Consider the following 27,361-nt stretch of genomic DNA (forward strand, 5'->3'; position numbering starts at 1 on the left):
TGTGAATATTATCAAATCATTTTATACCCTTTATATCCCTTTATATAACCCGACATTTAAACGTTTTCTGTGCAACGTTTTGTGTTTGCTGGGTATTCGCTATAACATAATATAATGGAAAATCTAAGTCTCAGCTGGTTAGTCAAATTCAAATATTGTTATTATTGAACCGCAACAATAAGTTCTGGTACAATAAACAAATATCGTTAATAACCAATAATAGTCCTCTACTTCTAAAATATTTAAGTCATTGGGTGTGTATACACCTAATTAATTTCCAGGGCAATACTTAATTCTGTATCACTAGGCTCCACAACATGCTCATCTATCAAGGCACATTTCTTTAACCCCAATACATTTGTACATTCATTGAACGACCTTTGAAAATCTGGGTACAAAAATACTCTAAAACTTGAGGTCAATTTTTCCACTCTGATTGTTTAATTGAGGTTATTGAACTATGCCATTGGGATGCGACCATTAGGGCCCATAGTGTATACAGTAATTCGTCATGATTTAGATATATAATTTTACTACAGAAATTAACAAAATAAATACAATTATAGATCATAACATACTAACACTGGAAGTGAATACACTGGAAGTGAATTTAATTTTAAGGGCTCGGTGACCCACATTTGTACAGTATTTTTATGGGACATGAGAGCACATCGGAGGTGCAATTTTGCACCCCCAGAAAACGTTCTTGTGCGCAGATCAACGCGACCAAATTCGCGTAAAAGCATCCATTGGTTTTATACCATCGGAACATTTTGTATTTGCATTTTCAGTTCCGGATTACGTTCATGTTCCTTTCTTTCAAACCCACGTATTATGAGTTCCCACGCTATCACTGCTGAATGAAATCGATACAAAACAATAAATGGGAACACCCCTAATCGAATAGCTTCCGCAGCTGTTGCATTAAAGAATTCCCCCAATATAGGTGTACTTGAGTAAGTCACACTTTTATCGCGATAAAACCCGAGATCGATACCCGTCTGCATCCAATCAGCGATGTTCAATCCGATGACGTATACTAATGAAATTTGAACTGATCTGTGCTGCACGTGGGTTTGTTGCGCTTTTAAAAGAAGTTGTGTCTGCGTCCAGATTTGTAGTATAGAAAATACTGGATATATAAATAGAATTGAATCCATCAATAGATTTTGTTTCGTTGTTAGTAACGCATCCGCACCTGTTGTGTTAACTTTTGAAGCAGGAAAGAGACAAAATATTGCAGTCGAGTTTGCGGAAGTAATCTTGTGTCTATCATGTTTGATCTCAGCAACCGCTGCGAGAATCCTCAAGGCGTAAAATGTTAGAACCACTACCGCAGTCATAAGTAAAACACATTGACTGTCTGCGTCAGCTTCTGGAGATTCGCCTGTCCGATTTAATCTGATTTGCCGAAGAGCATAAATCGCCACCACTGTTAGAAGTATACCATAATAAACAGTCTGAACACTTCGGAATATGGTAACGCGTTCAAATTGCGTGTATCTTTTATTTAGATTGTTCGTATGGAGTAGAATAGTAGTTATGATAATATACGAAAGGGCCCAGATTGACGAAAAGAGAGCATGCCATTTAAGAGACATCGGTCGCTCTTCTGCATGTTCTGGTACACTTACTGTGCCTTTCTTGTCGGCAGCGTCAATATGTTTTCCAATCTTGTTGGTTCCCACTTCAGTCCATATATTGTATAAAATACTAATCGCAATAGTTGTAAACTCTTCTTGGTAAGGTTCAGCTGAATGTTTTAGGAAAAGGAAAAAGTCAGTTGGATCGTCTGAAGCTGGTTTTGTGAAATCTAAATGATCCTGTTTGTCGGGCCAGAGAGGTTCGGCAATGTCAATTAGACACAACCATATCTGCGCTCCTATCATTACAGGCATACCCCATGAGCACCATGATGGAAGATCAGGGCATTCATCTGGTACTCTCACGAAGACGGTGAAGAAGATGATCTGAATCACAAGTGAAGCGAATCGAATGATATTTTGTGCCAATACCAGTGGTTTTTCGCCACTACTTTCAGCCATGATTAGGATACATACCAAAATACTTCCGAATCCAAAAACATAAATCTGCAGAAGAGCTGGACATTTTTTAAAGATATAGACAATGGGTCGAAACTGTTTGATGAGACCGGGTAGTTTCTTCAACTGCTCCGCAAAGAACGCTTTGGTCGATGGCTCAAGAGAAGTTTTGACTTTTTCATTCATGTACCATACAATACACACAACGGAAATTACGGATATAATAAGTGAACACACTATGTGGCTAATTTTTGGCAGGATATTTAGATTAGCATAGCAAGTGGTTTCTGATGAGACCAGAATTGGCGCAAAACTGAAAGCTATTCCAAAACTTGCAATGACTGTTATTAACATGATGTGCGCGGGTTCGATTCCTCTTTCACTATTTGGTTCGGTTATGGCTGCAGGTGATTGACGTGGCGTAGTGTCATAGTTGACTTTCTGAAAGAAGAGGTTATCAGAAATTCAAGTATAATACGATATTATTGTAAATCGAATGTTACAAATGCATACCAAGATATGGGAGGTGGGTATAAATGGAAAAAATGTTACAGGTAAATAAACTCAACCCAGAAAGTATCGAAACGATTATAGATGGTCAGATATATGGGAACTGAAATATATATAGCAAAAACTTATTTAATGTATAAAAGCGCAACTTTCTCCTGCGAATTTTATACCTCTTTTGATGCTCTACGATATCATCTGGACGAGTTATGGCGTCAAAGGTCATTAAGGGCCAAAATCGTAAGGGGTATGGCGCTCAAACTCGGTGACAACAACAAATCTCATGACCAGGAAAACAAATTTCAACGGGGCAGGCCAAAGGTCATGCAGAGGTCAAATTTTAAAAATGAATTTCCTGGACATCTGTAAGGGGTACGGGGCTCAAACTTACAAACTTAATGATCAGGGGAACATTTTGGAACACTTTGCAGGGGTCAGGTCAAAGGTTATCTGGGGTCAAATCTTACAATTTCATTTTCTGGATATCTGTATAAGGGATATGAGGCTCAAACTCAGTGATAACAAATTTCATGACCAGGGGAACATTTTGCAGGGGTAAGGTCAAAGGTCATGAAGATGTTAACAACTCGGTGATAACAAACTTGATGACCAAGGGAACATATTTGGAGCATTTGCAGGGGTCCGGTCAAAGGTCATCTGGGGTCAAATCTTAAAATTGCATTTCTGGACATCCGCAAGGAGTCCGGGACTCAAACTCAGTGACAACAACCCTCATGACCAGGGGAACATTTTTGGAACATTTTGCAGGGGTCAGATATACTAAAATATACTTGGTGGAAATGTAGTTTTTGGCGGGAAAAGGTCATACAGGGGTCAAATTTCAAAATCGCTCCAATCATTTTAAAAACTATATCAAATTATTCCTCTAGTCATAAGGATTCAGAAAAAATATAGTTTGCCATATCTGTGATGTACGGTTCTTGAGTTATAACCGAAAAGGTCAAAGGTCAAATATTGGGTTCAACAGAGGTCAAAAAACTAGTAATTGTCTGATTTTAACCAAAATGGTCTCAAATTGTTCGGCTTGCAAACATAATTCATTTAAAGAATATTTGCACTGTTTAGGTTGTTTAATTACATGCGTAACATCGAAAACTAGGTCGGGGTCAATAGAGTTCAATGGTCAATGACCTCTTTTACCCTGCTACCTAGGTAACGAAATATCCAAGATATGGCAAACTATTCTTATTTTGGAGTGTTGAGACCATTTTTAAGGAGATCGGAGCATTTTTTCGAAGTTGACCCACGTGGAGCCCAAAATTTGACCTTTGACCTTTTTGCTTATAACTTGAGAATGGTACATCACAGATATGACAAACTATACTTTTCTGAATCCTTAAGACTAGAGGAATGCTTTGGTATAGTTTTTAAAAAGATTAAAGCAATTTTGAAATTTGACCCCTGTATGACCTTTTCCCGCCAAAAACTACCTTTCCACCAAGTATATTTTAGTATATTTTTGGTATGATGTTCAGGGGACATCTCTAAAATGTATAAAAGTGAAAAAATTCTGTTGCAATTAGTGGTGGGTGACACCACTAATTTGCTTAGATTGACTGGACTACAAATTAATGAATGAATTGAGTTTGCTACATTTAGTATCTAGCGCATTATTGCACCATTTTAAACAATCCCACGTACTTTCACTGTAAAACACCTTATCATGCTTATTGCATCAACTTGGGAAATACCCTATAAGCTCCTATAATGTCGTCATGAGCAGTTCTTGGGCTGACGACGTGAGGTATTCGCAGATGCCTTTAAAATAAATGGACCGAAATTCATGAGGGGAAAAACCAGCTCAAACTTTGTGAAATTCACAGTGTCAATGCCTCTTTAAAGTGGTACTACACCCCTGGGGGAGGCACTCCCTATCTGAAATGGCAGGGATGTGCCTCGGCCATGTTAAAAGTAGGTGGCATTCAGGTCAAATGTACAATTACAAAAATATGGGGTCATTCAGTACACAACCTGAATAAAAATGGGGTCATTCGGTATGAAACTTTCAAAAAAGGATGGTCATTGGGGTAACAAAAAGTAAAATGGGAGTCATTGAGTACAGGATTGCCAAAAGAGTATCATTAAGTACACATAAATAAGTGTCAAACTGCGTAAAAACAACTTGGCCACCTTGGAAATGTGAAAAATCTCATTATTTCTGGAGGAGAACACAATACCACCTAAATTGGGGGGGGGGGTCTTTGGGTATAACAGGAAATAGAAAAAGGGGGTCAGGGGGTCATTGAGTATATGAATTTTTTTTAAGGGAGTCATTGGGTAATAGGTAGAACCATAACACAAAAAAGGGGGTCATTGGGTACAAGCCAGTTTGAAAAAGGGGGTCTATCCCGAGGCACATGATGCATATCTGTCATGGAAGTGTCCCCCCCCCCCTGGGACTACACCCTTGAAACATTTGTGACTATTTTGCATTTTCTCAAAAATAAACACTCTGGTAAAAAAAGTTATATATTATTATTATTATAGGGGCAAGAAATCCAGTTACTAAACTGGAATTTCAGTGACTCAAGAAAAGCGGTACATGTACGATATGATAAGAAAAGAGGTAGGCCTACCGCTAGAACATATACAATGAACCACTTGTCTGGAATCACTGAAATTTCAGCGAGGTAGGTAACTAGATTCCATGTCCCTATACATAACTTTTGTTACCAAGGTGTAGGCCTAGTTATTTTTGAGAAAAATGCAAAATTAGTCACAAAATTTATCATGGGGTGTAAGTACCACCTTAAACATGTTAAAGAAGCATTACTAACAAAAAAAATTAAAGATTAAAAGGGCATTTCGTGATCCACAGCCTCATCCCCCACTTTTCTCAAAAAAAGTTGAGATTTTTATATCACTGGAAACCTCTGGCTACATAATGTTTATGTACAAAAATTTCTTGCAGATTAATTCGTTTAGCAAAGATATCGTGAAATTTGAATTTCGTTCTGGTGCACCAGAACGAAATTACAACGTATTGTCTATAGAGCAGTGTACACATATAATCATGCATAACTCGCAAACGCAATATCGGAATCAACTGAAATGTTGGGAATATGCTTTTTTTCGTGGATAGGCCTATGTACTGAAAAATGTCATAAAAAGAGGATGCTAGGATCACGAAATATCCTTTAAATCATGACTTTATTATGTTTGATATAATTATAATTGGATCGATTGAGCCCATTTTATTGGTCGAGCTCATGAGTCTTATTTTAAAATCATAACGAGACTAATAAATATTGAGCGTAGGCCTAACGTAAAGCATCAATTTTTTATTATTTATGTTTTGGATCCAATATTTTCACGCATTTGGATTCATCAAAACATTATAATGAAAACAATTGTACACAAAAATATGCCAGTGAGCTACTTACCCGCTCCTCGTCACGTAACAGTACCGTCTTGTCACCCATAGTAGCCTACTGATTATCAGAAATATAGCGTCAAGCGTGTTTCTGCACGGATGTACTGTTAATCAACGGGATGATGATTAGGCTTTTTTAATATTTTTAAAAAATTCTAAAATAAAAATATGTACCTTGTCAAAGACAACTGATAATGTTTTCGCATGCTCGGTCACATTCGTTTTAAAAGCATCTGCGATACGCTATATACCTCATGTCGAGTTCCAGCCCAAGAATTACTCAAGACGACATTATAGGGTACTTCCCAAGTTGATGCAATAGGGTATTTTACAGTGAAAGTACGTGGGGCTGTTATAAGGTATATGGTGCAATAATTCGCCAGATCAAATGTCATCAGTAACCACATAATTCATTCATTAATTTAACAGTGAAACCCGGAATTTGGTTGAATCGTTGATGAAGCTTGATGAGATACACACCAGGATAAGATATAGGTATAGCATATTAGAGAAACATATTGCATGTTTTATAGCTGAATATTACTTCCAACCGGCTTTTTAACCTTTAAGGTTGGGGTTATGATAATGCAACTTGAATTTCAAAATTGGCCTCAAATTATTTAGTCCCGACATTATAAAATCAATACTGGAATTGGAATATTAAACATTACGATCATTATTTTGAAACTTTTGACCTTTCGTATTGAATACACATTTCCCCCAGACCTATTTTTTTTAGATCTTTTGGGAAAAAATATATAGGCCTATCTTTTTTTTTTCACGAAAAGTTAGATTTTCAAGTGATTGTCGGCTTTTCCTCCCAGCTACATACACTTTAAGTAAATATCATTAGATTTAAAATAAATTACTTAGAGGACTGTTAAATATAAAAAATATCGCTTTCTAATCATATACCATAAAATTTGTATTAAATCGCGAATTTCAAAAAATCAAAATTATTTGATATATTCATAATGCAATTCGATCTGATGTGCTCTCAGGCCCCACAAAAAATACTGCGCAAAGGTCGGTGAACGAGCCCTTAATCATGTTAATGCAACTAAGTCGAAATCAGGATAGTGAAAGTACGTTTACGGTAGTGGCGGTTTTAAGCAGATATTATATTCCATGTACAAGAATTAACTATAGGCCTACTAGTAAATCGCTGCATGTGGCAAACCGGCTACCGAACATATTGGAAACTTGAGCTATAATATACTGACACATATTTAATTCCATGTATTGAAATATGAATTTAATTTATTTCAATGCATTGGAAATTGGAATTGAAATGAATATATTATTTGGCTTGGGCATGAATTGGAATTCAATAATTGTGGGAATGTCAATGAAAATGAAGACTTAGGCCTATATTGGATTGGAATTGAAATAATTTTGAGTAGGCCCTATTAAATTTTGATTCAATGCATTGAAATTTGAATTTTAATTGAAATGAATTTTGGGTGATTTTCATTTCAATGCATTGGGATTGAATTGGAATAAAAAAAAAAGATTTGGCTTGGTTATGGGCATGAATTGAAATGATTAGTCTATTATTGTAAGCAGTGAAGAAATGAATTGGATTGAATTACTTTTCTGGAGTGAAATAACATGAACATAAGACGACGACATTGACACGACATTATGTAATACAGTGATCGTATGAGCTGTTCCGATCACATCAGAAGCACATACAGGGTGTCCCAGAAAAAAAATACCGGCGGAATGAATTTGGCCATAAGTCGAGAAATAGGCATAGGAATCAAACAAGAAGCAGCGCGAATCTCGTTTTATTGCGCAACATACACATAGTTTATTTGATTCAGGTGACTGGTTGTGCAGAAATGAGCGATTACATAATGCCTTGCATCAATGAAGTTCATTTCAAGTTTAATCAGCAGGCATTTTTTCATACTCGCTCACCCCTTATTGCGTATCTCGTTAAATTAATTAGTCCTCTTATCTATTTTACAATCCGACAGTGTTTCGTTGTTGATGCTTTCACTGAAGATTAACAATTTGAATACATGTATAACGTATGATTTGCCTTCACATTGATACAGTGGTTGAATTATGAGAAGCTTAACATGATTCCTAAATTGGATAGCTATATGGGGATCATTAACAGCTTTTATTTTTATGCAATATGTTAAACTTTTCAAAAAACCAAGAAAGACATAATTAAGTAATGAGCTTGGCGTCTAATTTTTTACACTCTGCAATACTTTTTAGTATTAAGCAGAGATGCCAATGGGTTATGAAAAAAAAATCTGAAATTTGCGAACGTAGGGAGCGAAGCGACCGAAGTCTCGCCCCCACGGCCGGGGGGGTCCAGGGGCCCGCTTAAGCCAGAGGGTTTCTACACATTTTACACTGCAGGAGACACCATTTCTGAGGGTAAAATTACATTCAAATGGATTAAAAAATAAGGTTATTTTGAGAAAACAAGCCCAGATAGCAGTATCTATTATACATGTAATATTCTTCAAGGCTTGTTTTCTGAAAATTATACCATAAAATATGCAAATTAGGTACCTAAGCCCAGGCAATTTTAGCAGAATTAGCACCCCAAAAGGCCATTTTTAACATAAAAACCAGTTTTAGACTTTTTTGAAAAAATGCTTCCTTCATCCCAAAAAAAGTGGTTTTAAATGTTCAGTTTCCTATACTTTTGTACATGAGAGACCATTTTCCAAAGTATTGTTTGGCCTAATAACATGGCCTACATGGCTGAAATGGATATATATAATGCGTAATATAAAAACGATGATTCATCAAATTTTTGACCCCCACCCTATTTTTTGTTAAATTTTCAAAAAATATTTTTATTAAAAAGCAAGTTATATGCCTAAATTACTTGTTATTTAATGTTGAAACCATAGAAATACTGCTACTTCAAAAAAAAAAATTGCCAATTTTATTTTACAAAGTTGGATAAAGTTGTACATTTCATTACTTTTACTTCTACTGAACAGCTAGCAATGTATATTAATTCAATGTGTTCCTGACTGTTCAATAGAAGCAAAAGTAATCAAAATGTACAACTTTATCCAACTTTGTAAAATAAAATTGGCAATTTTTTTTTTGAAATAGCAGTATTTCTATGGTTTCAACCTTGAATAACAAGTAATTTAGGTCTATAACTTGCTTTTTGGCCAAAATATTTTTTGAAAATAAAAAAAAAAAAAAATTTTTTTTTTTTTTTTTTTTTTAGAAAATCTGATTTTTTTGGAAAATACAAAAATCGGAATTCCGATTTAAATCGGAAGATTGGCATCTCTGATTAAGTTTTAATGCTTTTGCACTCATCACAATATTTGAAGCGAAATTTTGTTTGAGGAATTCCCAGCTTTTAATTCCGTATGTTGTGTAAACAATTTAGGCAATTTTCAAGGGGGGTAAATTTGATGTCAATTGTCAACAATGGGCTACAAAGTACAAAAGCATGACATTCTTAAATATCGGACAGCCAGCATGTGGGGGGTGGGGAAGGCTTCTCACAGGGAAGCTGTACACCACTGTTAAAATAATTGGGAAGTTAAAGCCATATTATACCGGTAACATTTTCAAACAAAATAGATTAGCATTTCTTTGCAATAAAATGTTAGCTTTTACTGTCAGATATATCCCCTTTTATTTTTGAGCCGTACAACTACGGCAAAGCAAGAAAATTGGAATTTACTACCAGCGCACATGTCGCCAATACCAGTCCTTCGGTCATGTTGTGGTACGACCCTTTGTTGTGTATATCACCGTCCCGCACGCCGTGTACGTACTGTGTGTTATGGACATCGTGTATGCGTTCGACTAATAATTCCATCGTAATTCAAAGTCTCGGATTTTGACAAAACTAAAGCACCTAGAGTCTTGATTTTTGTAGGGTATATTGGTTTAATAAAGTACAATTTAATCGTGTAAAAAAGGAATTTTAAAAATTCAGTGAGGGCGAGGCTTCCTCAGCAAATGTTATAATATGGCTTTAAGTACCATACTCAATACCACAAATACATAAAAGCAGTCTATATACAGGGTGAGATCAAAGAGTGCAATATTAAGGCAGATGCCATAATTATACATTTTGGAACTATAATTTGAATTATTGAAACTTTATATAAATCTTGGATATAAATGCTATGGCCAATAGTCACTATCTGTTTGAAAAAAAATCAGTGAATCGCATGCAACGATTTATTTTATGAGCCTTCCACGCGGCACATGCGCAATTCTAAATTAGAGCACACAGCGCGCACAAAAACTCCACTGCAGATCCAAAACTGACTTTCACAATTCACATGTTTATTTTCAAATGAAGTCTCTCAAATTCCCCCTTCTTACCCCTCAAATATCCAAGTTACTTCCAGTTCTGTGCCCTAGCGAACTTACTGAATATTTCACAATGAACTCCTCTTCAATCTGCACACATTTCGTTATGACATTTGAAGAACCCGCCACCAACTTCTATACATTTCTTCATCCTGTTAATCTGTTATTGAAACTTAATAAACATCTTTGAAACAAAGGTGTTAAAATTGAAAAACATCTAAACGTTTAGTAGGCCTATTTCAAGACCAGCAAGGTCATTTCATATTTCTAAATCTGAATCCTGCAAGATCAAACCAATACAGGCGCCATGTGGACAAAAATTGAAAGTGTGTGTTGCAGTAATAATACTCATCAAAATCGAACAGTAAATGCCGATTCATTTAATTTTTCCACCCCAGGAGCATTTCAACTTGGTCATGTTGGGTTTTGATATCAATATGGATTCTTTGCCTTAAGGGGACTCGATCTTTTGTGCGTAATTATAGAGGGCCAGGGGATTCACTCTATCATTTAAAAAATTATTTGAAGAAGTCAAAGAGCCCTAAGAATAAAAACTGTAGTGTAATTCACGCCAGACACAACTTCTTTATATGACAAAAATTAATTTTTGTAATCGATCATAAAACAAACGTTTTATATCAATTTTAAATTTAGCCTGAACCCGTAAATATGGTACCTCTCGTCCTTTTTTAGGTCGAGGCTGTTTTTACCATTATGCAGCGAACCATTGTTGAAGCTATTTCATATACAAGTGCAACAGAGCAAGAATGGGGCCATATACTGTTGAAATATTTTTTGTTGATTTCAAATGATAATGTCAAGAAGTCGTAAATTTTAAGGTCAAATTCCTAAAACCAAAACAAAACATTGCGACGCAGATATTTCCCGACTTACGCAATTTCATCACCACATCAGTGTCTTTATTATTTGTTTGAAACCTTTCCCAAACGTTCGTGCTATTTATGCATAAAACGGCTAATCTATCTTTACCGAATCGCTGGTTCGAATCCCAACGAACCCCGTGGAAACTTTTTTTTCTTCAAAATTCATGATCGCATTCCGAAATGAGTCACTTGTCGGTAAATCATGTATCGTATCCTTAATGCACTTTTTATTCACCCTGTATTATGCGTAGGGTATTTGTTACACTTGAACTGAGATGAAAAGTACCAAATATTTTCTTCTCAGATGGTGAAGGTAACTCATTACTTTGAACACTTGAATGTTTTTGTTACTTATAACATGTCGGGTTTCGGAATTTTGTCAAATTCTCTCGGAATGTTTGAACAGCCATGTTTTCAGAACGAGCAGGGGGGTGGGGGGCACGAACTTCTGAATGAACAGACCGAAATATCTTTTCCAGACTGGAACTGTGAATTGTTAACCCACCCCATATTTTCCCGGTTACGGTTCGCTATCTCTAAGGACCGCTATCTCTAAGGTTCGTTATCACTAATTACGAAAAAGGTCCACTATACCTAATGTTCGATATCACTCATTTTTAATAAGGTTCCGTATTTCTAAGGTTCGATATCACTAATTTTAAATAAGGTTCGCTATCTCTAATTTTAAATAAGGTCCGCTATCACTAATTTATTGAGGGTTCGCTATCTCTAAGGTCATGTTCACACATGAATTATTTACCCGGGACCCGAGTTAATCCGGGTTGTACCCGGGTCCCGGGTTCAAAAAATGTCTGTTCACACTATATAGCCACTCTCATGAAGAAATTTGACCCGGGTTGATTATTTTACCTAAGCCTACTGATGATGCAGGCGTATACATATTCTGTCATTGACTATTACCGGTATATATAACAGGCTCCCGGCCTAATTATGTTAATTTTTTTAATTTTATTTTCTAATTCCACCTTGTGTAAATGATCTAGTTGCTTCTTGTAGCTGTTTTGGGTTAAAAACTCACAAAAATAATTGTTATACTTCTTGATTCGATAATACTAGTAATTTGTTTGCATGAAAATAACTTTCTTATCTCAGGAATACATGTTTATTGATTTTATTGCCAAAGAACTGAATCATTCTTTTCCCAGTGCAGACAGAAACAATAGAAATGGGGTGATAATGGTTGCGTTCTAGTAATGCGGGTCAAACAGTGAATTTATGTTCACACTACAATTGACCCGGGTCATACCCGGGTTTTAACCTACTCTTTCCTGGGTTGAAAAAAAACCTTAATTTAAAATAAGGTCTGCTATCTCTAATTTTAACAATCCCGGTATCCCTAAGGTTCGCTATCTCTAATTTTAAATAAGGTCCGCTATCTCTAAGGTTCGCTATCTCTAAGGTTCGCTATCATTTAAAATAAGGTTCGCTATCTCTAATTTTAAATAAGGTTCACCATCTCTAATTTAAATAAGGTTCGTTATAGCTGTCCTTATTTAAAATTAGAGATAGCGGGCCTTATTTGAAATTAGAGATAGCGGACCTTGTTTAATATTAGAGATAGTGGAATTTAAGATTGGTGATAACGAACCTTAGGTATAGCTAACCTTAATCGAAATTAGTGATAGCGAACCTTAGAGATAGCGATCCTTAATTAAATAGGGATAGCGAACCTTAAAACAAAATTAGTGATATCGAACCTTAGGTATAGCGGACCTTTATTGCAGTTAGTGATAGCAAACCTTAGAGATAGCGTACCTTCAATTAATTAGTGATAGCGGACCTTTGTCAAAATTAGTGATAGCGAACCTTATTTTAAATTAGTGATAGCGAACCTTATTTAAAATAAGTGATATCGAACCTTAGAACTAGCGAACCTTATACGAAATCAGCGATATCGAACCTTAGAAGTAGCGGACCTTTTTTTAGGTATAGCGAACCCTTTTCTCTATCAGAGATAGTGGGATTCGGATCTCCATAGACTTTACACGTTAGTGATAGCGAACCTTAGAGATAGCGAACCTTAGAGATAGCGGTCCTTAGAGATAGCGGGATGTTACCATTTTCCCACCACCGTCCACTGCTCAATGTGACATAATCCTCTTTTTGAACTACATGTATAGTTGGCTTGATCTATGAAAAAGGATATACATCCAGGCCCAATTACTAGTAATTAACCCCTTTGGCCAATATCACTTCCAGCTGGACAAGCCCACCCCAGTGATAAACCATAGACAAGAAAATTGTAATAATGTATATTCTGAAAGGCACAATTTTCACACCATGTTGCAATTGATAGCTCATATAATTGGGAATCAGCAGGGGATAATTGGAGGGATTAGTGGTTTTGATTTTTATTCCTTTTTCGTAGGGCAATCCATCAATAGTTATCTTTAATTATCGTAGCAATTAAAAACACCCAATGCCCACTGTACGAACTTCAGTGGCTTCAACAAAACACACAAGAACACAGACTCATTATTTCATAATAGAGCTATTTATTCACCTCTTATTCATTTCCAAACTCAATTTAGATATTCACATAGGCTAGTTTATAACACGGAAACTTGCCTCCATTTTCATAAAGTCATAGATCAAATAAGTTAGATTTCGTTTCATCGCTAACTTCATGAAGAGAATAACATTGTAAGACCATATAGGCCATAATGTTCATACCCATAGGAGTGTGTAAAAAAGAACAAGAGATGAGTACATGTGAATTAAACAAGTCTACTTCAGCTTCTTCTTGGGTCTGAGGTTGCTGGTATGTCCACATTTCTTCTTGCGACAGTTGTGTGCACGCGAGTGCAGGCGAGCATAGCATCTGTAAAGAAAAATAAACAAAGAAGATTAGAAAAATAACATGGATCCAAAAATTAAAATGAGATAAAGTGACGAAAAGAACCTGTTCTGCGGGCGGATAGACTTTTTTAAGTAGGGTTGGTCAATATTTCATTTATTAAGTTTTTTGCAAATGACCCCTAAAATTTACTAAAATCTGTAAATATTTTGCCATTTTTTAAATACCAAAAAACATCATTTTTCATGAAATTTGGGTTAGCATTCATTAAATTTTGTACAGGAAAATGATTAAAAATATGGGTCGCTCTTGCCTGTAGGTTTTTCGGCACCTGATGCAGATATTATTTTCAATTTATTGTTTTTTTAAACTTAAGTCAATATCCTTCCCACAATACTTTTTATGTGCCCCTCCCCCCCACCCGGTCGAAATACAGTGTGCTAGTGGTGATCAGCACATATTTCTTGATGATTCAAAAATTCTGGGATCCAGATCCAATTCCAGATCAAGACTTTGCTGACATTTAACACTTACTTGCGACAGATCATCTTTTCACAGTTGTATTTTTGTGCCAACATACGCAAACTGGGCTCAATGATTCCACCACGGAGACGCAACACCAAGTGAAGGGTTGATTCTGAAACACAAAAATATCAGGAACAATTATTAGACGCTTTTAAACTTGATAAACTTCTACTAGTGTAGGCCTATTTTCAAAATATGAATAGAATTTGCAGTCATACCACGGGAGGATTCAAGGGGAAACCCTCCTCTAAAAATAAGAAAAAAAAAAAAAAAGGCAATTTTGACACCAATTTTTGGGCTCCCTCAGAATGACCAAGAGTCACATTTGCCGTAAAAACTTAGCAAGCCCACTAGTCAAGCAAGCCAGAAAATTTGTTATAAATTGTCCACCCCTCTGAGTTCTATGCAATTTTTAGTTTACAATATTATTGACTCCTCACTCCTCTGAGTTCTATGCAATTTTTAGTTTACAATTATTGACTCCTCACTGAATCTACATGTAAGTCTGTCCATGTGCAAAAGTATGCAAGATTTTGAAGCGAGCATATTTCTCTTCACTCTTGAATTTAAATTGCTATGCTGCTTAATGTAAACTTTTAAGTAGGTATTTCCATAAGGCCCTTCGCACTTGATTATTAGTTTCCTGTTTACCGCCCGCGTCCAAAATTGAACATCTCAAAATAATTAATTATTTTATTTTTATTTCTAATTTTCTCCTTTAAAATAACTTTCAACTACTTCTACTTGCCATTTTCTGACTTTAATAATATCAACAATAATGATGAATGAACAAAGAGTACAACTCCACCTTCACTTATTTATAAAATCAAATATTGTTGTGAAATAATTAAATGCCCGCTCAATAGTTGCTTGTAATAGTTCAAACTAAATAAAGAAAATAAAAGATAATTAACAATTAATAATTAAAAGTCACCTCGTCCCTTTTTCAAAATCTTAAACAGGAAACTAATAATCAAGTGCGAAGGGCCTAATCATGAACCGCTATTTTCAAAGAGGAAAGCAAAGTAGTTGGCTATGCATTTTCCATAATAGATCCCAAAACATTCAAGCCAATTCTTGCATGAATGTGGGAGGTGAATTCAAAGGTGATGAGACAGAAACCATCCCATAGCTGCATCTGCAGGAGATTTGCCAAATATGCCGGTAATATAATACCGTACTCACCTTTCTGAATGTTGTAATCTGACAGTGTCCTGCCATCTTCCAGCTGTTTTCCAGCGAAGATCAACCTCTGTTGGTCTGGGGGAATACCTGTAAGGGAGAATAAAAACACACAACATGAATGGTGCTGAATTCACAACCTTCGTGTATCACACACACAAGTGTGCCAATCAAAATGTTTGTTATATATGTGACATGATCTGGTCCATGGGGGCCAAAGCAGGCATTTTTGAAAATTGAGTTACTGCAATTATTACATTATAGTCTATCATTTACTGAAAACACCAAATGTCTAGCATACTTGGTTCTAAAGTATGTCTATTTTGTTATGTATTTTCTTGTTTTTTACTCCATATTTTTGCCTTTATATCTCAGTTTCAAATTTGCCGCCTTTGGCCCCCATGAACCAGATCGTGTCACATATGACATGTACACACACAGGTGCAGAGGTTATTGATATCCATTCATCGGTTCCAAAGGCAAGATTTTTCCAATTGATGCCTTTCAAACAACTGCTACACATGTATTAACTTGTTTACTTTTTTTTTTGTGGCTTTTAGGTGAAATTTGAAATGTTGTAAAAATTGTTGTTTACTAGTCATTCATTCTATCCAACAAATGGGTTAGCTGGTCACCCTCTCATATTTGCTCAAAATCATTTCTAGTATACCTCTATGGTCGCATGTCACAAATAGGTCACCCAAAAATGGAGGAGCCGTAACATGAAAATGCTTTCTTCCCACGTCAAGTTTAGTTTATTCTAAAAGTATGATACCTATTTTAGAAAGTTTGGTGTCATTTTGTAGATAATTATGTTCTTTGTCAAATGCAAAAAAACCCAAGTCAATTGGACAACTACTTTGAGATTTATACTTCAATATGTAAGATGTGTCAATGGAGGAGCTGGGGCGGGTGAGCCCCATAGGGTTGTACACAAAATTGTGAAAATATGGCAAACTTCAAACCTTTGTATCTTAAAAAGTACAACTAGCATGGACACCAAATTGCACATATATCATCCTGGATTGTTAATCTACCTTAGAGTAGATCAACTGTAACAAAAGATGTAATTAATTAATTGCCTAATTAAATACTAATTAAGACAGTTTTCCCTATATGTTACTGTACAAAGTGTGTACGTAATGCTCCGACATTTCTAAATGGCCTATCTCTTGCCCGAGTCACCCTGCTTATTCAAAAGTACACATATTTTTAAGGAAATTTGATGAGGAATTCAATTATGCTATTAGTTTTAGTGCCAGACATGGAGGAAAAAAGTTTTGATTGATAATGTCATACAAATTGAATACCTGAGTGGAAGAAGGGCCCAACTCCATCAAAACTGTTTTTGAGATATTAAGAAAAAACTTAATATTTGGAAAAGTTTTATAGGCAGAATGTTTTTATCTTCAGGGGACCTTTAATACATGAACATACAATAGTACATACATTCGAAATTATATATCATGTTTCCATGGCAACGGTACAGGTCTTATCTGAGCTGGAGTTGGGCCCTTCTTCCACTAATATACCACAAGTACCAGTTCTGTGTTATAAATAGCTACAGAAATTAGATAATCACCATTAATTGCACAAGTAGAACTCATGTAATAGGTTGGCAAGAAAATTTATTGTAGTGAAAAGCAGATTTCATGGATGAACAAAATTCCTCTTTAACACTATATATGTGGAAGAAGGGCCCAACTCCATGGAGTTGGGCCTTTCTTCCATGAAAACCATGATTAAGTGTAACGTGGAAGACTATTTGGAGAGTGGATTTTGGCTCATCCTTCACACACAAGGAAGATCAGTCTGCTGGCAATAAAATGCTGGGTCTAACTCATTTTTGTAAAAAAATGGAGTTGGGCCCTTCTTCCACTCAGGTATTCAATTGTAAAATTATTTTTTCAATTTTTGACCACCCTGTATGTTTTACGCAAGGGATACCAAACTCTTTCTTCCTAATTTGTTGGAAGGGCCCATGCAATGTCTTTCTGAATCCATATTTATTTTGAGCTACATAGCTTTCAGAAAAAGAAACTATGGGGTTTACCATGACCCGAAAGATGCTAATTTTGTTGATGTTCCACCCTGTATATTTCTTACCCACCCTGTATTATGATATTATACTTTGTTGATTTGGCATCCTTGTAATATAAGCTTTCCAGAAATGTATACTTTTAATGGTCTAAAATGTATTCATTAAAAGTTGTGTTGAAGTGAATCAAGATTGGTGATATTTTTATCATAAAACAATATGTTACACAAAAGATGACCAATTCATGACATGCGACCCTATGGGTAAAATGAACATGTGGAAAAAAATAATGCTCACCTTCAAGCAGTTTTGGTGATATATGGCTTGTCAAAATTTGACCCAGACACCCCTTTTTGCTCTCGCGTGTTGTGTCGTTGAATTAGTCGCATTTTGGGACACTCATATTTTGTCTTTAGAAATCAAGCAAATGAAATTTTGATGTTTCCGAGGCCAGATTCTGCTTCTCTGGGTGAAAGTCGCCCCAGGTAGCATGTTGCAGCTTATAAGCTCAAAGAGAGATTAGAGTATCTCCAAGTAAAAATATGAATGCCCCAAAATGTAACTAATTCAACGACGCAACTCACAAGAACAATAAGGGGGAGGGGGTCTGGGTCAAATTTCGACAAGCCTTATCTCCATTTAGCCGCTTGGGAGTTCAGCATTAATTTTTCCATGTGTTCATTATACCTATATTGGTATGCTACGAATGATTTTCATCAAAATCCGAGGCGCTGACCTGCCAAGATTTTCAGCAAATTTGTTGATTTGGCATGGAATGACCCTTCAGCATGGGCCTTCCTTCTTCATATACCGTACCTGAAACAGTTACAAATTGGCTAAATTGCGCAAAACAAAAGAAGGAAAAAAGACACATATCCAGTAGCAGGAACTTTGTGCAAAGGAACTACTGATGCTATTATTAACATCAGTGGTTCCTGTGCACAAATGTTCCTGCTACTTAGTCTAATCTATCCTGCATGTGCATGTACTTACCCTCTTTGTCTTGGATCTTAGCCTTGACATTTTCAATGGTATCAGAAGGTTCCACCTCAAGGGTGATGGTCTTCCCCGTAAGGGTCTTCACAAAGATCTGCATCTTCTATTCTCAGATGTGCACTAGAACAATATTAAACAAAAAAAATATATTAAGAGATAAGAAAGTGAAGAAACGTCCCAACATTTGGTCAACACAAAAATATGCATCATCTGTAGATGTTACACTAGGATGCCCTCATTATATTCACCATAGAAGTGATGTAATAATCAGATTAACTACCATAGCAAGGGTTAAACTCATCACCTGTGTATGTCTGCAATCATAAATTGAATACAATACTGCCACATGCGCCGCTATTTGCTGACCCCTGCTTTAACCGTTTAATGCAGAGGAGGTACCACATGAACATACTATACATTCAGCAAATTAGTTCAGCGATGTCCGTCTGCTCCGTCTCTTTATCGCGTAAAAAGAACTAGGTCATGCATTACAGCTTGGCCAGCGAATGAGGTGCTGATGCGATGATGACGCGATTCAATTAACCAATTTTCTCCTTTTCCGTATCTAAGCCCTACCCCATAAACTGCACCAAATTGGTTCTGTGCTGAAAACTATAGCGAAGCGCGATATGTGAGTGGACATTACGAATGAGCCGTAAACTTGGAAAATTGTATTCTGAGTTACAGTGTAAATGTGTGTGAAGGTCGTATTCATAGCTATCTCAATTCGGTGCGACAAGTATCTCATCAAACACTGTTTTAATTACCCCTGAAGATTTTTGGGTCAACTATCGGACACGATGCAATTTATTCTGTTAATGTTGAAATTTGGAAGGAAGTTCTTTCGATAAGTCAAGTGTATCTTTTGAGCAAGATTGTCCTATTTTGGACAGTCTAAAATTTTGCTGAAGTATAATTTATTTATTTTAGCAACATTTTTGATGCAATCGCGCTCGCCTGTCGTGATCGGTTGCGTTTACTTCTGAACTTTAATGCTTCAGCGAATCCGACTAGATTTTGACTGCAATGGTCTCTTGCCTAGAATGTTGAGCAAATTCTTGGTTAGATTTCTCGAGACAAAAGACCCGTCAAAACTGTTCCGGTTGTCAAAAAAATCCTTTTCAAGACCTAAAAACTATGTTTTCGCCTCTTCAAGGGTTCATGAATACCCGGTATCACTAAATCCCCCTGTGTGTGAAGTGTTTATTACAAACAATACGGTTAATACGGTAAATAAACTGAGCTCAAAAAGAAACTTATTAATTTTTCACAAGGTCATATCTTGAAATCCTGTCCATCAAATTGAACCAAAATTACACACAGATTTACTTCAATACTCTACTCTTAACACATGTCAGTAACCAAGCAGTTATCCAACTGACACAACAGCAAAATGCACTGACATGGGCCAGCTTCCTGGACCACATTCACAGCCCAGCCATGTTTCATGAAAAAAGTGTATGAAAAGCAGAGAGCAGCACCGTTTTATCATCTGTGCAAGGATGTTGTGTGCAATCGCACAGATTTTTTGTCCTGGGTGCCAAATATTGGGCTGTGAAAGTGAAGGTCTAGGAAGCTATCCCATGACAGTGCATTTTGCTGTTGTGTCAGTTGGACAACTGCTTGGTTACTGACATGTGCAGGCCTCGAAATAAGAAGAAAAATCCAAGGGTCCTCCGGACCCTTACTTTTGAAATTTCAAGGGTCCGCACCAATTTTCAAGGGTCCGACCGGACCCTTGCCTTTGAAATTTCAAGAGAGAGAACTAGCTTCGGCGATCACGGTATGTAGATTGTACAAAATTGAATATCCGGGTTGGAAACTTGATGGGAAACTTAAATGAAAGTGTACTCAGTGAGTCGGACGTATTATGTGAACCAGATTTTCCAGTGGAACAACAAAACTAGTATTTTCTGCTACATTTGCCAAGTTCAATTTTTACTAGGCCTGGCATTTTCGGGTAATTTTGTACCCGGTACCGCCACGCAATTTTCGGGCGGGTAACCGGGTACCTGAATAAAAAAAAAAAAAAAAATTTTTTTATTTTTTTTTTTTTTTAAGTTTTTTAATTTTTCGGTTTTGTAGTGTCTCTGGACCTAGACCTAATAGTCAGGGAGTGAGAGCCCCAGATAGGGTGTCTGCTGGAATTAATTCCTCAATCGACAAATTTTGTACTGGTAGACGTGGCTTTAAATATTCAATCACATATCCAAAATCGGCCAAAATCCACCCTGGGCAAAAAAAATCTACAGGCATTTGAAAATCACTATTTTCAGTAAAATGAACAAATCACTTAACGCTCCCGACTGTAAGCCGCATTTTCGCAAACATGGTCAATGCGTCGCGCTTATCGCTTTTGTATATGCGCGTGCGAGCTATAAGTGAGCGTATTGGCTATGCGTCACTGCGTAAAACCGAATTTAAACCACAGCGTCACGCACACAACACACAAAAGTCGGTGACTAATTGATTGACGTGTAATTCATTGACGGCTTGCATTGATTTCCGCTATAATTGCCCTGTGATTGTCACCTGTTATACATGTAGTGTGCCCTTAAATGACGGGAGTTCCATAAAAGGTAAAAACTTTTAATTACTTTTAGTTATTCTTTTAATATCGTAACTAAGAATAAAACGGTCCTAAAACGTCACGTAACCACGCATTCGTTGTTTAGTATAATGATAACAGTATGTAGGCCTATACACTAAAATATTACCGTTATTTTTCGGGACTTTCCCGTAAACTTTACGTTATTTACCGTAAAAATGAAATACTATTTCACTAAAAATAGGCATGTTAGTACCGTTTAGACTAGTAGTTTAAATTTTTTTAGGGTGGGTGGGTGTGTAAAGTGTTGCATCTTCGATTTTTAAATACGGTAGTAAACAGCCCGGGTAAACAGCCGTATTGTCCCAATATATTGTGTTTAAATGTAAAACAGTAATTTTAACGGTATACTGTTGCCAATACAATTGCCAGGTATTTTACCGTGATAAGACATAAGTGATTTCTACTCACGCCTTGGGGAAAGAAATACGAGCTAAAGGGCCATTCCTGATGGAACTAAATTCCACTTTAGACCAGGTCTAACTTTAGACCTGGTCTAACTTGTTTGTGCATACGATTAGGGTCTAAACAAAAACAAACTTAACAGCTGGAGGAACGCCCGCCATAATGTAATTATATTTCTTTCCAGAGACAAAATGTAGGCCTATCTGACTTTGAAAAAAGATCTTAAAGTATATAGGCCTATAGCCTACACCAGATTCTTCTGGTGCCGCCATTGGTTATGAACACGATTTATACGCCTACCTTTTCTAGTGTATGCTTTATATAAACCTTTTCTAACCTTTTGCGAATAATATCGAAAACGTTTTGTGTTTGCTGGGATTATTATAGGCCTAGTAGGCCTATCATAATTAGGACCTCTATTCCGCTTTTCTTTATGATAGAATTGGCGGTTGCAGATGATTTGAAAAACTAGGCGTGGATTTGCATGCAGTATTTAGACTACTTTTCTAAAAGGCCCTGCTGACGATTGTGAGAGTATGTATACATCGTTGTTCCCGTGCTGCAAAATCAACTGTAAATTTAAAATGTATATAGGGCCAATTGTAAATTTAAAATGTATATAGGGCCAGTTGTAAATTCAAAATGTATATAGGGCCAATTGTAAATTCAAAGTGTATATAGGGCCAGTTGTAAATTCAAAATGTATATAGGGCCAATTGTAAATTCAAAATGTATATAGGGCCAATTGTAAATTTAAAATGTATATAGGGCCAATTGTAAATTCAAAATGTATATAGGGCCAATTGTAAATTTAAAATGTATATAGGGCCAATTGTAAATTCAAAATGTATATATATGCCCAATTGGAAATTCAAAATGTATATATATGCCCAATTGGAAATTCAAAATGTATATAGGGCCAATTGTTAATTCAAGATGTGTATAGGGCTATTATAAATTGTAAATTTAATAGGCCAATTGTAAATTCAAAATGTATATAGGGCCAATTGTAAATTCAAAATGTATATAGGGCCAATTGTAAATTCAAAATGTATATAGGGCCAATTGTAAATTCAAACTGTAGGCCCTATATAAGAAGTTCTGAAGAAGCCATCAACCAGCATGACCACGTCAACTGAAATAGGCCTACATTATTTATATTGTTGGAAGTGGTGAAAGATGTCTGTTATCCCATTTTTGTACGTTTTTCTAAGTTTGTAAATCTCAAAATTATATATTATAATATAATATTATAAAGTCGGTTGTTGATTTGTTACAACAGTACAGTACAGGCCTAGCGCCTATAGCTGTAACTTTTATGTAAATATTTAAATAGTATTTTTAATAGGCCTATGTAAACCTTGCCTATTTGTTTTCACAAAATCCACTGTAAGAAATAAATAAATACGGTACATCTAAAACACACTATATAGCTGTCATATTTTGTACGTGTTCTTGCTACATGGTTTGAAATAGACCCAATGCAGGTTTACTGTTTAATTTGTAGGTTAAATATACACAGGCCTATCGGTAGGCCTATTGTAGTGTTTCTCGCCTCAGCCCGATTCCTTTTTTTGAGATTTTTTCAATTTTAGTCTAAGCTTATTATTTTGAAATTCAGTTGTGATGTTTCTTTAGGTCTTGCAATGAACACTTTTGGAAGGTTTTGTAGCCTACCCCCGGGAGCCTACTTCTCAGAACAACAAAATAACTAAACCCTCTTCCTTTTTTACAGACATATACGCTGAAACAGCGTATAATAAGTTTATTTGCATTTGCACCGATTTTTGCGATCAAAATAAGAAATAAAAAGCAACTTTTCCTCTTTGTTGTTTTAAAAACTCGGATTTGAGCAATAGGCCTACTTGGCCTTATTTATTACAATTGTGGGTCTTTAAAAGCTTATCAATTTTGAACCGTCTATAGGCTACGCATCTAAAATTATCAATGATTAATATTTAATTCCAGGTGCATAATTAATTAAATAGGCCTATAATTATTTAGACTAATAATACATACTGTTGTATACATACCTTTGAAATAATCTTGTAAGCTAATATGCTGAAGATTCCAACTAACAAACGCATTTCGTTGGTAAAACAAACGTAAACAGGTGAGTGGTATAATTTGCAATCAACTTTACTATGCTGCAAACCGGGTGTCAGCGGAAGGATAATAAATAAAATGTGAGTCAGCGCGGTAAACGGTGTATGCGCACTATACGCAAAATTTGTCGCTCATGTGTCAGCGCGTAATGCCGTCGCGATAGCTAAGTGCGACCACGCCGCAATTGTATTTTGATTTCACGTCTCGGAATTAAACTTGCCCAAAGTTAGAATATGTGCGACTGTCGTGGGGTTATAAAAAAAATTGCCCAAAGTAGATTTTAGTCGATTTTTGTTATACAATACTACAATATACTCTGCATCCATTGATACAAAAATCGTCGATTGAGGAATTAATTCTACCTAAACTGCCTTCACTCCCTGACTATAAATGCCAGGATCATTCATGGTTGACCTAAAAAAAAAAAAAAAAAAAAAAAAATTTCAAGATATTTTGTTATTTTTATATGAAAATTGATAATTTGTATTCATGTCATAGTCTATTAATGATTTCAAAATGTATTGAATTTGAATGCATTTTGAAATCATTAATAGACTATGACATGAATACAAATTATCAATTTTCATATTAAAATAACAAAATATATCTTGAATTTTTTTTTTTTTTTTTTTTTTTTTAGGTCAACCATGAATGATCCTAGCATTTAGGTCTAGGTCCAGGGACACTACAAAACCGAAAAAATAAAAACTTAAAAAAAAAAAAAATTTTTTTTTTTTTTTTTTTGAATTTCGGTACCCGGGAGGGTATTTCCTACCTGGTAATGTAATCTCGGGCGGGTACCCGTTTACCCGACCGAAAATGCCAGCCTTAATTTTTACGGGTCACGCGGACCCGTACCGCAGGAAATTTGCGGGTCCGCGCCTAATTTCACGGGTATTTGACGCAAGGACGCGCCTTATTTCGAGCGCTGGACATGTGTTTTGAGTAGAGTATTAAGGCAATCCTGTGTGTAATTTTGGTTCATTTTGATTGACAGTATTTTAAGATATGACCTTGTGATTCACAAGTTGTAAAAAATTATAAGTTTCTTTTTGAGCTCAGTATATATATATTTTAAAGTTGGACATAACTTGACTCATGACTATGGCCTAAAACGCTAAAACGTGCCCCCTATTTTGCAAACTGTAAAGTCTATGGAAAGCTGTTTTGTGTAATTGTACCCTTTATATATTTGTTGGCGATCTTTTCCTTCAGACCATGGACTAAATTAATACTTTTGGCCACGTGTTTTGAACTCGCCACCCTTAGCGTTACATCACAAATATTATGAATTTTTACACCAATCAAGTTTCAAATTAGAATATCTCCACAACTATCAACCCTGAACTAGCAAAAGTATACATTTTTGGAAAGCTGAAGGCATAAGCAATTTAAATATACACATTTCAACTCATTGTACAGGGTGACCTTGAAGTTATACAGGGTGGAATAAAAAAAATCCAAATAAAAAATGGGTCACTTAATGCATTGCTTATTACTAACTTGCAGTTATAAACTGAAAGTAAACAACATTGATTTGGTTAGAGGTTAGGGGGAGCCCACTGATTTTGGAAGAAAAAAAAAAAAAATCACAGCTGTTTGGTAATCTCGAATACAGGGTGTCCCAAAATATGTTCAAATTTTTTTACAATTCAACATATTTTGAACTGAAACATTTTACCCCTAGCCCATACAAAAAAAGCAAGTCCATGTTTAGATTCCTCATCAAATTTCCTCTCAGAAAATGTAAACTTTGACTATGATAGGATAAGTAATTAAAAATTTAGGGCAAATTTTAGATTTTGAAGACATCTGCATTGCTTACTACAGTGTTTAATATGAAAACAGGTAGTTTTGCACATAAAAGTTTGCATTTCATAGACTAAACCAATCATAAAGAGTTCAAAATGATTAAAACAATTAGCAGAATAAATAATCTTTCAAAAGAGCTCTTAACCATGTCTGTAGCCCATATGGATGCAAAGATATGATCAGTTGATTCAACGCTACACACACAAAATCTTTATTTCCATAGACTTTGCACATACCGCCACCGCCTCCGCCTCATCCCCCACCTCGGTCATTCTGAACTCAAACAACTCTAACTCCACTATCTTAACTGATAAACAATTCTCCTTTGGAGGTCTTTTAGGGCACACATTTAGCTACAACATGACACCAAACACACTTCAATACCTTTTGTTTAAGCAGAGATATAACAATTTGAAAGAGTCTCGATTAGGAAAAGCGTAACAACACCACCATTTTTGGGTGGCGAGTTCAAAACGCGTGGCCTTTTACATCAAGGTTAAACAGTTGCCAAACTCTAAATTTAAGTCAAGGTTTACTGTATTGGAAGGAGGGCAGGGCTTCGATAAATGAGGGAAATTATGGGGTAAAAAACAAGGTTAAAACAACTTCTTGAAAACAAGTGAAAACGGCTATTCTGCTAGGAAGTTTTTGCCTCAAAAACAATTTAAAATGATCGGAAAAGCAAGAAACATACCTTCATAAAATCAGCACCACTTCCGTCACATAAAAAAATGAGTCGAATTGGCAAAGAATTTGTGAAATGAGGGGTTTTTTTAAAAGAAAAATTACATTGTGTTCTTCATGAAATTCACCATCTTGAATAATTTATGCAAAATTGTGGCGGAATGCAATAAAATAGTGTCAAACACGCTTGAAACAAACAAACTTGTATGGCTCAAAATTCGGACCGCTCACCATTAAGTTTACTGTCATTGCGTATTTTGAAAAGGTTGACGTTTTAATGATCCCCGATTCCCGGCCAATTATTTTAACTGTGTCACGCATGATGATGTGCATGATGCTGGTGGGAATTGACCAGCCAAACTTCAGTAAAAAACACGATCGCCGATATCGATGTGATGCGAGACTTGTCTGGGATTGCACAGTGATTAAAATTCGGCAAAATTTGACCTTTCTAGTTGACAAAACTTTGGGTGTGTATTGTGTAATATGAAAATGTGCATCGCTTTTGGCGTTTTGATGTTTTGGATAACTGTGCGGGATCCCAAACAACGGGTGACTGAGCCTATTCTTGACTGTGTTATATTCACTCTGCCGTACGGTCTTAGCCTTCTTATATGTTGGACAGATAGTATCAGTTTGTGAATGAGGACAACGGTCAACATATAAATCAGGGCTCGAAATAAGGAGGGCCCAACCTCGGCCCCGAAAATCAGTGAGGGCCCGCAAAAGACACATCCCGCGGGCCCAAATGGCCCGCAAAATTTGTGGCAATTTTTCTCACTTTTTGTGGGGTTCATACATGTAGATCAAAATCAATAGCCCAAATTTGGGCCCACAAAAATTTGCGAGGGCCCTCAAACATTTAACTTTTAAGATCAAGGGCCCAAATGGCCCTCAGAAATTCTGGCTTATTTCGAGGCCTGCATACAATGCAAGTTCCTTCCTTGACCTTGTACTACTTGAAAATGCTTGATTAACTTGATATGCGAGCGTAAATCACCGTCAAAACGCAAAAGTTTTAGAGTTTGCATCACCCA

General features: G+C 36.0%; 2 protein-coding genes across 2 annotated transcripts; both read right to left on the reverse strand.

Annotated features, from left to right (window-relative positions):
- Positions 1 to 142: 142 nt before the first annotated feature.
- LOC140169771 (uncharacterized) lies at positions 143 to 6,062 on the reverse strand. Its single transcript, XM_072193076.1, has 2 exons — positions 5,954 to 6,062; positions 143 to 2,483 (listed from the first exon to the last, which is right to left on the reverse strand). Exons 1-2 carry the CDS (start codon positions 5,990 to 5,992, stop codon positions 756 to 758), a joined length of 1,767 nt encoding a protein of 588 aa, XP_072049177.1. The 5' UTR covers positions 5,993 to 6,062; the 3' UTR covers positions 143 to 755.
- Positions 6,063 to 13,643: 7,581 nt separating this feature from the next.
- Positions 13,644 to 18,852, reverse strand: LOC140169772 (ubiquitin-ribosomal protein eL40 fusion protein). Its single transcript, XM_072193077.1, has 4 exons — positions 18,707 to 18,852; positions 15,679 to 15,765; positions 14,503 to 14,605; positions 13,644 to 13,992 (listed from the first exon to the last, which is right to left on the reverse strand). Exons 1-4 carry the CDS (start codon positions 18,807 to 18,809, stop codon positions 13,899 to 13,901), a joined length of 387 nt encoding a protein of 128 aa, XP_072049178.1. The 5' UTR covers positions 18,810 to 18,852; the 3' UTR covers positions 13,644 to 13,898.
- Between the last annotated feature and the right edge of the window lie 8,509 nt (positions 18,853 to 27,361).

Source organism: Amphiura filiformis, chromosome 14 (assembly GCF_039555335.1).
Source record: "Amphiura filiformis chromosome 14, Afil_fr2py, whole genome shotgun sequence".
Classification (NCBI taxonomy): Eukaryota; Metazoa; Echinodermata; class Ophiuroidea; order Amphilepidida; family Amphiuridae; genus Amphiura; species Amphiura filiformis.